This window comes from Chrysochloris asiatica, unplaced genomic scaffold, assembly GCF_000296735.1.
Source record: "Chrysochloris asiatica unplaced genomic scaffold, ChrAsi1.0 scaffold00036, whole genome shotgun sequence".
In the NCBI taxonomy this organism is placed as follows: Eukaryota; Metazoa; Chordata; class Mammalia; order Afrosoricida; family Chrysochloridae; genus Chrysochloris; species Chrysochloris asiatica.
Window position 1 is genome coordinate 2,295,840 of NW_006408554.1, and position 15,589 is coordinate 2,311,428.

The 15,589-nt window shown below is 37.0% G+C and overlaps 1 protein-coding gene across 4 annotated transcripts in view; it reads left to right on the forward strand.

Moving 5' to 3' along the window:
- Positions 1 to 15,589, forward strand: part of STAU2 (staufen double-stranded RNA binding protein 2) — a 473,318-nt gene that overhangs the window by 66,815 nt on the left and 390,914 nt on the right. For 3 of the 4 annotated variants that reach the window (XM_006860010.1, XM_006860011.1, XM_006860009.1), the window contains one exon: positions 9,974 to 10,133. The exons of the other annotated variant lie outside the window; for it this stretch is intronic. In XM_006860010.1, the coding sequence (XP_006860072.1) occupies positions 9,974 to 10,133 (160 nt within the window). The remainder of the gene's footprint in view (positions 1 to 9,973; positions 10,134 to 15,589) is intronic. 4 annotated transcript variants of the gene reach the window in all.

A 15,589-nucleotide genomic window follows, 5' to 3' on the forward strand; every position in this document is an offset into this window, starting at 1 on the left:
CAAAAGAAGATGGAAGGAATACACAGACACAGTGTACCAAAAAGAAATGGTTCATGTTCAGCCATTTCAAGATATTGCATATGATCAAGAGAAAGTGATGCGAAAGGAAGAAGTACAAGCTACACTGAAGACATTGGCAAAGAACTAGGCTCTGGGAATTTATGGAATGGAATACAAATTGAAATCTTTCAACAAACTGAGGCAGCACTGGAGGCATTTACTCATCTATTCCAATAAATTTGGAAGACCAACTGATTGGAAGAGATCCATATTTGTGACCATTTCAAATAGAGGTGACCTAACGGAATGTACAAATCATCACGGTATCATTCATATTGCATGCAAGTAAAATGTTGCTAAACATAATATAAAAATAGCTGCAGCAATACATTGACATGGAGCTTCCAGAATGGATTCAGACGGGGATGTTGAACGAAGGATATCAATGCTTACGTCAGATGGATCTATGCTGAAAGCAGAGAATTCCAGAAAGATGTTTACCTGCCCTTTGTTGACTATGCAGAGGCTTTTGATTGTGTGGATCATGACAAAGTCTTTTGCAAATGGATCTCTAGTTTTGACAGCACCATTTATTTAAGAGACTGTATCTCCCCATTTCATTTGTTTTAGTCCTTTGTCAAAGATGAGTTGAACATATGTGGATTTATTTTTGGGTTCTCAATTTTGTTCCATTGATCCAAGTATCCTTTTGTACCAGTACCAGGCTGTTCCTACCACTGTTGCTTTGTGTAAAATTTGGGATTCAATTTTTTTGTTTTTCTTAAGCAGTGCTTTACTTATTCGAGGTCTCTTTCCTTTCCATATAAAGTTTGTGATCATTTTTTGATCGAATAACACTTTGAAGAGTGTTATTAGAATGTGGATTGAGATTGCATTATATCTGTAGATTGCTTTGGATGGTATTGATATTTTGACAATGATAGGTATTCCCATCCATGAGCATGGTATATTCTTTAATTTTTGTAAATCTATTTTGGTTTATTGTAGTATTGTTTTGTAACTTTGTTTGTATAGGTCTTTTGCTTCTCTGGTTAGATTTATTAATAAGTATTGGACTGCAAGGCTGGTTTGAACTTCAAAGTCGGCGATTCAAGCTCACCAGCTGCTCCTTGGAACTGACTTCATGGCACTTAACGATAGTTTCATCCTTTGAGTGGTTATTGTAAGTGGTATTGTTTTACTGCCTTTTTTTTTTTCCCGAGCTGTTTTTATTAGTATAGAGGAATCCCACTGCCACTTTGCTGAATCTTTCAGTAAGCTCCACTTGCTGAGTCTCTGGGATTGTCTGTAATATATTAAAAGCAGGTAGAGGGAGTTTTACTCCTTCTTTGCAAATTTGAATGCATTTAATTTCCCTTCCTTGCCTTACAGTCTGGTTAAGACTTTTTCCACAATATTGAACAGGAGTAGTGATAAAGGGCATCCTTGTCTGGTTTCTGTGCACAAAGGGAAGGCTTTCAGTTTTTCTCTTCAATTAGAGTGATGTTGGCTGTTGGTTTTGTAGATATGCTGTTAATTTTGTTGAGGAATTTCCTTTCAGTTCCTACTTTGTTGAGTGTTTTTAATCAAGAATGAATGTTAGATTTTGTCAAATGCCTTTTCTGTATCAATTGATATGATCATGTGGTTCTTTTCCTTTTCTTTTTATTTGTATGATAGAATACTTTGTGATTGTTTTCCTAATATTAAACCATCCTTGCATCCCTGGTATGAATTGCATTTAGTCATGATATATTATAATGTTTGTGATATGTTATTGAATTCCGTTGGCTAAGATTTTGTTGAAAATTTGTACATCTATGTTCATGAGGGCTATGCATCTATAAATTTTTTAGTGACATCTTTGCCTGATTTTGGTATGAGGGTTATACTCCATAAAATGTGTTGGAGGGTTTTCCATCCTTTTCTATGCTTTGGAACAGTTTCAGTAAATATGGTGTCAGTTCTTCTCAGAATATTTTGTAAAATTCACCAGTAAAGCCATTTTGGGTCTAGACATTTTTTTGTTGGTAGTTTTTAAAATCATTTGATCCATTTCTTGTTTTGTTATAGGTCTGTACAAGTTTTCTGTATCACTCTGTGTTAGTTTACATAAGTTATGTTTTTCTAAAAGTATATGCATTTCTTCCAGATTTTCAGATGTATTGGAGTACATTCTTCTTTGCTGTTGTTGTTAAATGCCTTCGAGTTGGTTCTGACTCAATAGCGACCCTGTATATCGTTTCCGAGACTAGCTAGTGAGCTTAATCAATCGATCTTGTGGTTCAAACTGACTTTGCAGTCCAGCGCATTAACCCACAGCACTACAGTAGTATTCTATTATTATCCTTTTTTTTTCTATTGGTTCTGTTGTGATGTCACCCATATCATTTCTGTGCCTGTTATTTGCATTTCTCCCTCTTTTCTTTTGTTAGATTTGTCAATGGTTTGCCAATTTTATTAATCCTTTCAAAGAAACAACTTCTTGTCTTGTTGATTCTTTCTATTGTTTTTTGTTTTCTAATTCATTTCTTTCTGCACTAATTTTTATTGTTTCTTTTCAACTGGTGTAGTTAGTTTGGTTCCTGTGTTTTTCATTCAGTGATGACCAATGTGCATAGTTTACATTTGTATTGTTGACGAGGTGTTTGCACTGAATAAGTTGCTGGTTATGCAAAATTCTACCATGTGATCCATCTCTGGTATTGCTTTTGTCACCAAGACCGTATTTTCCAACTACTGATCTTTTTTGTTTACAACTTTCAAACTCCATTGATCACTAATTCTCAATGCCTTTTGATTTCATGCTTAATCACTTTCAGACTGCAGAGATTGGTTAAAATCTTCAGTCTCTTCATCTTTGATATTAGGAGTTACTGCATAAATTTGAATAATAGTTGCGTTAACTGTTCTTCCTGGTAAGCTGTTATACTTAAGGATAGAAATTGAAATGGTCTTTTTAATGTTGAACATGATGCCATTCGTCTTTGTAGTTTCTGGTATTGTGGACCATATGATTATCAATAATTAAAATGGCCAGTAACAGTCCATTTAATATCACTACTGCCTAGGATATCAACCTTCAAGTGTTCCATTCTCTTTTTGACAGCTTCTGACTTGCTTAGATTTCATACTTTGTATATTCCATGCTCTGATTGTTAATGATTATTTGCAGCTATTTAATATTCTCATTTTGCGCTGTGCCTCCCCAGGATACTGATCTAGTGTCTTGCTATCTTGCTAAACTCACTTATTATTTCTTGTTAGCTGTTTATAGATTTTACCAGGTATTTTATATGTCATCTGTTTTAAAATAAATAAAAGTTATCCATCCCGTGTGGATGTTTTATTTATTTTCTTGTTGTGCTGGCTTGAGTCTCCAGTAAAACGCTAAATAGAAGTTGTGGGAATAGATATCTAGCTCCTGATTTTAAAGGAAAGCATCTTGTTTTCACTAGTAATTATGGTATTATTATTTGTAGTTGCCCTTTGTCAGACTAAGAAAGTTTCTTTCTAGTTTGGTGAGTTTTAACATGATTTAATGTTGATTTTTGTCGTATACTTTTGTATTTATTGAAATGATATTGTGATATATATGTATTTTTTAGCCTCTTGATATAGTGAGTTACTTTGATTGACTCTTAAATATGGAACTATTCTGTACATTCCTGCAGTAAATCATTTGGTTATAATATGTTAATGCCTTTTCTATATTGCTGGAGTCTATTAATATATTCTTAAGGACTTTAATGTTTGTCTTTATAGAGGTATTGGTATGTAGTCCCGTCCCCCCCCCACGCTTCTTGTGGACTCCTGGTGTGGCACTGTAGGATAAGCACTGGATTGCTAATCACAAGGTCAGCAGTTCAGAGTCAGAACTGACTTGATGGTACTTAACAACAACAACAGTGCAATAACTTAAAAGGTTGGCAATTCTAACCTACCTAATGGTTTTGTGGAAGACAAAGGGCTGTCTGCTGATAGTTTAGAAAATCCTGTGGAATGGTTTTACTCCGTTACCTGGGGTCTCTTTAAATTAAAATTGACACTATAACACGAACAACAGCAAAAACAAATGTATCTTAATTTTTGATATCAGTGTAATGCTGACTTCATAGAATAAATTATGAGGTCTGCAGTTCAAATTCACCAGCTGCTCTTTGGAAACCCAATACAGGTTTGCTATGAGTTGCAACCAACTTCATGGCATGTAACAGCAACAACAAATTCCTCTTTAGTTGTTTGGGAGGTTTTCTGTATGCTGCTGAAGTTGCTGTGTGCCAGCCATCGAGTCAGTTCCAACTCATAGCGACCCCTGTATGGGGCTCCCAAGGCTGCAGATCTTTATGGAGCAGGAAGCCCATTTTTCACCCGTGGATTCCAACTTCTAACCTTGTGTTTAGCAGCGCAACACGTAATCCACAATGCTACCAGGACTGTTGTTACTTTTTCCCTAACTGTTTGGTAGAATTCATTGACGTCATCTGGGCTTAAAGTTTTCTTTGTGGTGGTGGTGTTGTCGTCAAGTGCTGTTGTGTTGGCTCCGACTCATAGCAACCATGTATAGGGTTTCCAAGGAACAGCTGGTGGATTTGAAAGGCTGACCTTGTGGTTCACAGTCCAGTGCTGATCCTACAGTGCCACACCAGGAGCCCTTCTTTGTGGTAGCTCTATGTGTATTAAAGAAAGTGGATTTCTTTAATGTACTTAGAGCTATTCGGGTGTCCTGTTTCTTCTTGAATGAGCTTTGGTAATTTGTGTCTTTCAAGGAATTTAAGGTGTTGTGTTTATTGGCATACAGTTGCGACAGTATTCCCTTATTTTAATACCTGTAAACTCTTAGTGATGTCACCTCCCTCATTCTTCTTGTTGTTAAGTGTCTGTTACAACTCATAATGACCCTTTGCCCAACAATGACCCTATGCCAAACAATGACCCTATGCGCAACAATGACCCTATGCGAAACACTGTTTGGTCCTGTGCTGTGCCCATAGTTGTTATGTTTGAGTCCATTACTTCTGCCACTGTGCCAATCTAGCTCCTTGGTGCTCTTCTTTTTCTCTGATCCTCCACTTTACCAAGCATGATGTCCTTTTGCTGGGCCTGGTTCCTCCTGACAACTTGTTCAACGTTGGAGAGACAAAGTTTCATCATCCTTGCTTTTAAAGAACATTCTTTATTTGGTAATTTTAATGTTCTCTGTGGTCATTCTGGGTATAGGATGACCAAAGAGCCAGATTTTGGTTTCACTGATTCCTTTCCCTTTGTTTTTTTTAAAAAATTTTCACTCTCTGTCCTGATTTTTATTACTTTGGGGTTAATTTCTTAAGATGGGTGCTAAAGTTATTTATTTGAACTCTTAACTTTCTAATCCAGGCATTTAGTACTATAAATTTTCTAAGTAATGTTTTAGCAGCATCTCCTGATATGTTGTGTTTCCATTCAATTTAAAATATTTTTATAATTTCCCTTTTGATTTCTTCTTTTCCAAAGATTATTTGGAAATGTGTTATTTTCTATTATTGGCTTTTAATTTAATTTTTTGTGGTCAGAGGATCTCTATGGCTTAAATCTTTTTAATTTATTGAGACTTGTATTATGGCCTAAAATATGGTTTCTTTTGGTAAATGTTTCATGTAAATTCAGGATAAATACATGTTTTGCTCTTCTTGCATGAAGCCTTCTTAAAATGTCAATCAGATCAAATTGGTTGATGTTACTGTTCAAGCCTGTGATCTCTTTGGTGATGTTCTGCCTGCTGATTATATCAAGTGCTGAAATTTCTGACTTTAGTTGTGAATTTTGTATTTTTGTAGTTCAGCTAATTTTTGCTTCACATATTTTGAAGCTGTGCTATTAGATGTATAAATATTTATGGTTTTGCCTTTCAAATGAATTGATCCCTTTGCATTTATGAAATGACCTTTATGTTTGGCAGTATTCTTTGCTCTGAGATCTACTTTGTGTGATACTAATATAGCCATTTCAGCTTTCCTTTGATTCATGTTAGCATCATAGATATTTTGCATCTTATCATTTTTAACCAATATATATCTTTATATTTGAAGTGCAGCTTTTGTAAGCAGCATAGAGTTGTCTTGATTTTTAAAAGGCAGTTTGACAATCTCTGTTACATGTGGGGCTGCTTATCTCAAGGTCATCAGTTTGAATTCACCAGCTGCTCTGCAGGAGAAAGATGAGGCTTTCTGGTCCCATAAAGATTTACAATCTCGGAAACACTGTACAGGGTCGCTATGAGTCGGAATAGACTTGATGGCACACAGCCGTAGCAGTAACAGCCTTTCAGATACCATTGTTTTAATTTTCCCACCCATCCTATGTGTTCCTATTAACCCATTTCATTAAAGAGCTTAGGAAACTGAGAGAAAGAATAAGTAACTTCCCTACTGTTTGCACAGTAAATAGTGGAGCCACATCTTAAATTCAGTGTGACTACAAAATTATTGCTCCAAGTTTCTAAACTTTTATTGCAGTAGAATTCTTAAGAGAAGTTTCTAGAAAAGCAGATGACCGATTAAAAGACTTATGTAAAAAAATATTAATGTTGGTAAGAAGGATGTGGTGTACTGGAAAAGTTTAGTGTTAGAGGAATTAGTCAAGGATGGTCTTGTGGTAGTTTAGGGGAGAGTATTGACGTTCTTCACTAAAACAATGTCAAAGAGTAGTAAAGAGGGCAGGGCAGATCTGAGAAACATTTCTGATACTGAATTAATAGTTTAATAATTGAGTGCAGGAGAGAATGGAAAGAGAAATGGAGAAGACAAGGAAGGTCATGGTAACATTTTTTACCTATGAGATTTGAGAAATGGTGTTTTCTGGGTGATTTGGAGGCAAGAGAAATTACAGGCAGGAGGTAAATGAAATACTCTTGAGTTTATAAAGGCCATAGACTAAGGATGTAACAGTAGAAATAGAAAGTAACAGTTCTGAGATGTCAAAACATAGGAAAACTAGGATAAAGAAAGAAACCATTGAGGTGTTGGACCTGAATTACTAGGGGAAAAATGGACTGAACATTATGGAGTGTAAGCTGATTGGGGACAAGTAAAGGAGATGATGTGCTGTTTGTTTTTAACTTTGTGTCTCATGAGTTTGTGGAAATACCCAGTAGTCAGTTAGATTTATAGGATTAGTATTTAGAGTCCAATGTAGTGCTGTAGAATAAACAGTGGAGTGTTAACCACAAGGTCAGAGGTTTAAACCCACCAGCCTCTCCTCCATAACCCTTTACAGGGTCCTTATAATTCAGAACTGACTCACTCATTGGCACTTACCAACGACATTTAGGAAAAGTCAGGTCTGGGGAGTATGGAAAGCATGTTTAATATGCATTCATGATGTCGTCTTAGGATCTGGATCGCTACATTGAATATTCACACGAGGATTCTGTTGTTTTCTAATATGTATAATATATATTATGGAAAGCCTTACATTTTCTTATCTTTGTGGTAAAGTTCTTTATTTAATACCATAACTTGAACAAAAGAAGGTAGTCACTGAAAAACCATTTAAAATCAGATAAATATATTTAAAATGTATATATTTAAAACTGAATCATGATAATAAAAAATTTAATCACTTTTACCATGTATGCATATTAAATTTTAAATGACTGCAAAGTTCCCCCCCCAGCCCCCAAGCTTTTTATTTAAATTGAGTGAAGGTTTACAGAGCATATCGGTTTTACATTCAATGAAGTATTAACTTTATTTAAGTACAATGATTGCAATCCCTTCCATGTACCATCTGTTAGCCTCCATTTACCTTTATTCACTTTGAGTCTTGCGTTGCTCCATGTTTTACATTACTTTCATCTTTCCTCTGCTTGCCTCTTTCATTGTATATTGCCTTCCCAATCACCTAAGTTAACATTTTTTTCTATTTAAAAATAATTAGTAACCTTTACGAAGTAATGAAGGAATGATACATGGATACTTACATAATGTTCAAATTTGCTAATTATTAACATGTTTGCCAAATTTTCTTTATCTTTCTTTGGATATAGACATATACTGTTTTCTTAAACAATTTCAAAGTAAATTGCAGATATCATAATTTTTCATCCTTAAATATTTACATAACTGTCTCTTAAGACTGTAGACATTCTTCTACATAACCACAATCTTATCCTTGATTATATTATTTATGGAGTCTTGGTGTGGCGCTGTGGATTAATGCGCTGGAATGCGTGGTGGGTTTGAACCACAAGATCAGCAGTTCAGGCTCATCAGTCTTTTCTCAGAAACCCTATATAGGGTCACTATGAGATGCAACCAACTCTACGACACTTAACAGCAACACAACAATATTATTTAATGTATGGTCTACAGTCAGACTTTTCAAATTGTCCCCCAAATGTCCTTTATGGTGCTTTTCTTTTCCTTCCTAGTATGTATCTACTCATGGATCACACATTGCATTTAGTTACCATGTCTTTTCGTGTCTCTTTTGCTTTCTTTTATCTGTGACTCCCCTTCTTTTGCCTTTGAGTCCAGATGTGGTGCTGTAGGATAAGTACTTGACTAGTAACCAAAAAGCTGACAGTTCAGACCCACCAACTACTCTCTCATAGGCTATACAGGGTCACTGTGAGTTGGAACTGACTTGACGGCACACAACAATACTACAACAAGCCAGTTGTCTCAGAATATTCCACAATCTAGATCTTGTGTGATTGTGATCCTGTGATTAGACTGAGAATACCTCGTAGCTGATATTGTGTATTTCTCATTAAATCACTCCTGGAGGCATGTGCTTCCAGTTGGTCTAGTTGTTGGGAATGCTTAATTTGATCACTTGGTTAAGGTGTTTTTCTACCTGAGACTTTCTGCAAAGATACTTTTTTCAAGAACCCTTTGTGATTATTTTATTTGTTATAGAACAAATTATTTTTCTAAGTGTTTGTTTATAGAAATTAATAAGCATTCAATGGAATAAAATTGTGTATTATATATACATCTGTATCCTGATATAAGGAGCTCTAGTAGCCTAGTGGTTACGAGTTGAGCTGCTAATCTCAAGGTCAGCAGTTCAAAACTACCAGTGGTTCCGTGGGAGAAAGAAGAGGCTTTCTGCTCCTATAAGGATTTACAGCCTCGGAAACCCTGTGCAGGATCACTGTGAGTCGTAACTGACTCCACGACACATCACCACTGCCACCATCATCCTGATTCTAAAATATTAAAGATAAACAAGGGGCTTAAGGGCTGTATAGAAAGATAGTGTGAACAGAATGTAGTTTGTGTGAGGATAAAAGGTGTGTATGAAATGAGGACATCAGATAGAGCCTTTGTGCCGTGCCAAAATAGGGAAATGGGAAGGTTTGTCACCAGGTGTTTTTAGGAGTGATGCTATTGGGATTGAATTTTAGAAAGAATGGTTTTAGCAGAAATCAGTACCAGCAAGAAGTAAGAAAGGCTGGATCCAGTGCCGTGTCAGAGAAGGAGGGAAATGTGAGAGATAGTTACGAGGTTAAAAGTGGCGGAGTTTGTTGACTGGTTAAATGTCAGTGGAGGGCTGAGGGAGTTTTCCGGTGATTGATTATTTAATAGAACTACCTTACTCGTGTGCTAGAATGTGCCAAGTAGAAAGTTTAAGAAATTAGATTTTATAAAATTGTTATTGACTTCTCGGGTTTTTTTTGTTGTTGCTTGTACTTCTTGTATTTATTCGGTTTTTGGATTTTTTTTTTATTGTTTCAATGACATAAACAATATGATTTGATTTAGAGAGAGAGAATGTATTCTGCCCACTTATTATACACTTAGGGCAATTGTTAAAGCTTTGAACAGGTAGGGTAGAATTCTTGCATTAGATAGAATTGGAAGGTTTTTGGAGCGAATAATCTGTGCATTCATCGGCATCTCTAAAATTCTGATTTTGTAATGTGTTTAATTTTCACTCATTTTATTAGTAATTGTAATGTTTTCTTTGCCTGTTTATGTTTTCTAAGATGTTCTCAGTGCAGCTGAGTCTTGGTGAGCAGACATGGGAATCCGAAGGAAGCAGTATAAAGAAGGCCCAACAAGCGGTAGCTAATAAAGCTTTGACTGAGTCTGCACTTCCGAAACCAGTTCAGAAACCACCCAAAAGTAATGTTAATAATAATCCAGGTATGGCACTGACTTCTTTCCTTTTGCTGTGCTGTTGTGTGCTGTATATACCCTTCTCTGCATGGAAACTAACCTTTATTTTACATAGAGTAGGCTACTTATACTCAACAGCTAGTAGAGTAAAATATTGACAACTGAATAATGACTAAAGAGAGAAGAACGAAGAAGGTTAATTGTAAGTATTTACTGATTATTTACAGCTTTCTTGGTCTTTTTGGCGCTGGGTTTGTCTTTATCACAAGACTCCTCTGAGTTTTTATTATGTAAATGTATTGTGATAAACTGTACATGTGTCTTAGTTTCTTAGTGTTGGCATTACAGAAGTACCACAGGTGAGTGATTTTAAAGAGTTGTTGTTATGTGCTGTGGAGTTGGTTACTGACTCATAGTGATCCTGTACAGGGTTTCTGAGGCTGTAAATCTTTATGGGAGCAGAAAGCCTCATTTTCTCCTGCGGAACGCTGGTAGTTTCGAACTGCTGACCCTGAGGTTCACAGTCCAATTCGTAACCACTATGCTACCAGAGCTCCTTTTAAAAAGAGTACATAAGTGTTTAACTGTTGGTTCTGGAGTCTGAATTGAGGGCATCAGCTCTTAGTGAAGGTCCTTTTCTCTCTCAGTTTCTAGTAGCTGCTGGCAACTCTTGAACTTGCAGATGCATCCTTGTCTCATTTGTCTCCCCCATATTATTTGCTTTTTATTGTTGACAAAAACATATTTAGATACAAATTCAGAAATTACAATAGATTATTTATGAAGATAGAAATGGTCAGTTTCTTTAATAAATGATGTATAATTTTAATAATTAAAACAATTATCCTTTAACTTAGTTAATAAAAACATCTATAAGAGAGAGGCCAGCAAGATGGCAGCCTAGCTGTGTGGACCCTCTACAATAAGGATATAGACAACCAGATGCGACAGATGCAGAGGATGGTTCTAGAACTCTGAACTTCAGATGAAGGGCTAGAGAACTGGATTGGGTGCTTACTGGGAGAGAGAGCTAAGGGTTTAAGGCAGGAGAGGAGGTGCCTGATGAGCTGTGGCAGCTGTCCGAGCCTGCTGCAGCAACCCCCTTGAGTGTTTGTGAGTGGCCTACAAGACAAGGAAACATTTCTATTGCAGAAATCTACCTGGGGCTTGCAGAGACAAAAGTGTGTTATTTTTTTCTTGCTCCTTATATTCCTCTGGTGACCAGAGGTGGGGCCAGCCTCCACCAGCTTACACCCCTAGGGAAGCTTCCATTGTCTAGGCAGTCTGAGCTCCACAGAGGTGAATGCCGAGGTTGTGAGCCCCATTGAAGGAGGGAGGCCCTATCTGTATAAACCTCTTTGGTCAGATCTTGCTTCAAATCTGTAAAGTTGGCCCTGGCCAGCCTTGGACTGGCTCTCACTTGGAGAAGTGGCCGAATGGATGCGTGAGGTACAAAAAATAAAAAAAAAGTCTAGTTATTTGTGCTGTCTAGCCAGGTGCAGCTGAGCCATCTTGAACTTTCATGGGTGGTTGTGAAGACAAGAGGTTAGTAGGTGGTGTAGAGGCGTACTGCTTATTGATGGAGAGGAAGCCATGGCCAGTTAATGTTTTTCTTTCGTTCTTCATTACTACTTGATTTTTTCAGTGTTGTTTGCTGTTGTTGTTTTTTTGTTTTGTTTTGTTTTTCTTCTCTCTTGCGGGTGTGTTTTCTCTTCCTGCCTCACCCTTCAGCAGACAGCGACAGCAACCATATAGCCCAGCCATAGCTGTACCCTCTACAACCCCACCTATTGGGCTGCAGTCTGTACCAGCTGCTATACATCAGTTTAATGACAATAACAAACCTCAGCTAAATCCACCCTGAATTGAACTGCACAAACAGCTAACAGAATGATATGCAAACTTACCTCCTGGTCACGTCCCCCAGGAGGCAGTTGGTGAGTGCCTAAGAATACATCAACATATATTCAGCAACTTAATACATATGCAATAACACCAAATGCCTCAAAAGCAGCAGACAATTTCTGTTCACATGAAAAACAAGCAACAGAAACTTTCACATCAAATCAAGAAAAGGAAAACCCATGAAGCTTTTGTAGACATTAAAACTATGATGAAATTAATAAGAAAAAGCACCAAAACATTAACACAGGAAAAGATGTAGAACAAAGACATAAGCAGCACCACAAAAAAACACACAGCAAAATGGTTGCAGTCAGTGCATACCTACCAGTAATTATGCTGAATGTTAATGGATAAAATACACCAGTGAAAGCCAGGGGTTGCTTCAATATCATGTCTACAAGAAACACACCTTACACACAAAGACAAGAATAGATTAAATGTTAAAGGATGAAAACAATATGGGAGAGAAATTCACTGGCTTGAGGGTAGACACATATTATCTTGGGTGACAGGGAAGGCAATATACAGAAGATGGAGCATGGCAGAAGAATGATGAAGATAAGTGAAGACACAGGGAGGTATGCATGGGCTAAATGGAATAGAGGTAAATAGTGATACATACATAGCCTTGGAACAACACTGCATAGATACATGAATTGAAACATGGGCTGAATTGGTGAGAGAGGAATAGTAGCATATATGTATGTTATTGTTAAGTGCTGTTGAGTCTATTCTGACCCATAGAAACCCTGTATAGGGTTTCCAAGGAGCAGCTGGTGAGCTTGAACCACTGAACTTGTAGTTCAAACGACTTTGCAGTCTGATGCATTAGCCCACAGAGCCACACCAAATATGTAAGAGTTTAAAAAAGGATATTTTCATATGAGTATTTACCTTTTATGCAAATACAACTATGAAGGTTGTGGAGCATACAGCAAGCAAAACAATAAAAACATCCTAGATATTATCAAGCATCTCTGGGCTCAGGACAGTAGTCTCAGGGGACACCATGGCCAATTGACCTAACACAGCCTAGAGAGACAATGTTCCACATCCTGCTTTGGTTGATAGTGGCTGGGATCTTTTAAGCTCGTGAGCAGCATCTGAGGTACAGCAATTGGTTCCTTCATGTGTAGAAGAAAAAAGAATGATGAGAGCTGAAGAGGATTAGAATCAATTAGTCCAGGGGACTAATGGAACATAGGAACATTAGTCTCCGTGACTCTTAAGACCAGAAGAACTAGATGGTTTCCTGCTACCACTACCAGCAGCCCTGAAAGGGATCACAATAGAGAATGTCGGATAAAGTGTGAGGAAACTAGAACAAAATTCAGAATTATTTTATAATAATAAAAGACCTTGTTTACTGTATTTACTGATCAGAAAGAGAATGGAGGAACCTAAGACTATGGTCCTTGATCACCCTTCAGTTCTAGAAAGGAACACACTCTTGTGGCCCGATTTTCAGCAAAGCAGCAGATTGGTTTATGGGTGGGGACAGCAACACTAGCAAGGTGTGCTCACCATGGTATGACCAATCATTCAAAATTAAAATGCAGACTATGCCCATGAACAGAGGTGAAAAGGGATAGAAAGGTGGATGGAATGCAAATAGAAACCACAGAGAGGAAGCAGGATAGCTGCTGTTGTATTGAGGGAATTATAATCATTGAGATGAAACAAAAAGAAGTGTATGATTTTTTTGAATGCAAAGCTGATGATCTCATCTGTAAACCTTCACTTAGTTCACAGTAAAAAGTTTATAAAAGAAAAGATAAAAGAAACGAGGGAGAAGGTGCAAATAACATACATAAGAAATTATATGGGTGACATCAAAACAGAAGTAATGGAAATAGAAAGGATAACAGAATACTATTAGAGTTGTATTCCAATAAATTTGAAAATCTTGAAGAAATGATAAACTTTTAGAAAAACATGACCCATATAAACTATAACACAGAGTGAAATAGAAAATTTGCACAGGCCTAGTGCAGCCAGAGTGCCCCTTGGAGGCCAGGATGGCCAAATTTTGTCTCTCATACTTTGGACATATTGTCAGGAGGGACCAGTCGCTGGAGAAGGATATCACGTTTGGTAAGGTGGAGGGTCAGAGAAAAAGAGGAAGACCCCCAACAAGATGGATTGGCAAGATGGCAGCATCAGTGGGCTCAAGCGTGGCAGCAATTGTGAGATTGGCCCAGGATCAGGAAGTGTTTCATTCTGATGTGCATAGGGTCGCTATGAGTTGCTACCAACTTGATGGCACCTACCAACAACGTTCAAAAATCAGGTCATTAAAAAACTCGCAGCCAAAAAAAAAAAAAAAAAAAGCCGAGGCCCAGATGGCTTTACTGGTGAATTTTATGGAACATTCAGAGAAGAATTGGTAGCAATTTTACTCAAACTGTTCCAGAACATAGAAAAGGATGGAAAACTCCTGAATACATTTTATGATGTGAGCATAACCCTCATACTAAAACCAGGTAAAGATACCATTAAAAAAGAAAATCATAGACCAATAAACCTTATAAATATAGATGCAAAAATTCTCAACAGAATTCTAGCCAGCAGAATTCAACAACATATCAGAAAACAAAAACAAAACCCCCCACAATAATACATCATGACTGAGAGAGATTCATACAGAGGATGCAAGTATGATTCAGTATTAGATAAAACAAACAACAGAATCCACCTTATAAATTTAAAAAAAAAAAAAAAAGGAAAAGAACCACATGATCATATTGATGCAGAAAGGCATTTGACAAAATCCAACATCCGTTCTTGGTAAAAACACTCAACAAAGTAGTAATTGAAGGGAAATTCCTCAACATAATTAACAACATATATTCTAATCCTACAGCTAACATTACTCTCTATGGAAAGATGCTGAAAGCATTCCCTTTGTGAATAGAAACCTGACAAGGAAGCCCTCCGATATAATGTTGGAAGTTATAGCCAGAGCTGTAAGACAAGAAAGGGAAATTGAAGACATCTATTTGCAGATGATAAGATCCTGTTCATAGAAAATCCCAAAAACTCAGGAGGAAGATTATTGAAATTCATTGAAAGAATCACAAAAGTGACAGGGTACAGCAATATACAAAAATAGATTGGATTCCTTTATATAATGGAAGATAGCTCTGAAAGGAAATTAAGAAAACAATACTATTTACAATAGTGGGAAACAGTACCATTATAGTGCTGGAAGATTAGTTCTTCAGGTTGGGAGACGCTCAAAATAAGACTGGGGAAGAGTTGCTTCTTCAAAGTTGAGTAGATTGTGATGATATGAATGGAGTAAAGATTTTTGGACCTTCACTTGTTGATGGGGCACAACTCAAAATGTAGAGAAACAGCTGTAAACGTCTATTAATAATTGGAACATTGTTGTTAAGTGCTATTGAGTTGTTTCTGACTCATAAAACAGTCGCTGGAGAAGGATGTCATGCTGGGTAAGGTGGAGGGTCAGAGAAAAAGAGGAAGACCCACAATGAGATAGATCAGCCAGGTGGCATCATTGATGGCGTCAAGTGTGGCAACGGTAGTGAGGTTGGCCCAGGATCGGACATTGTTTC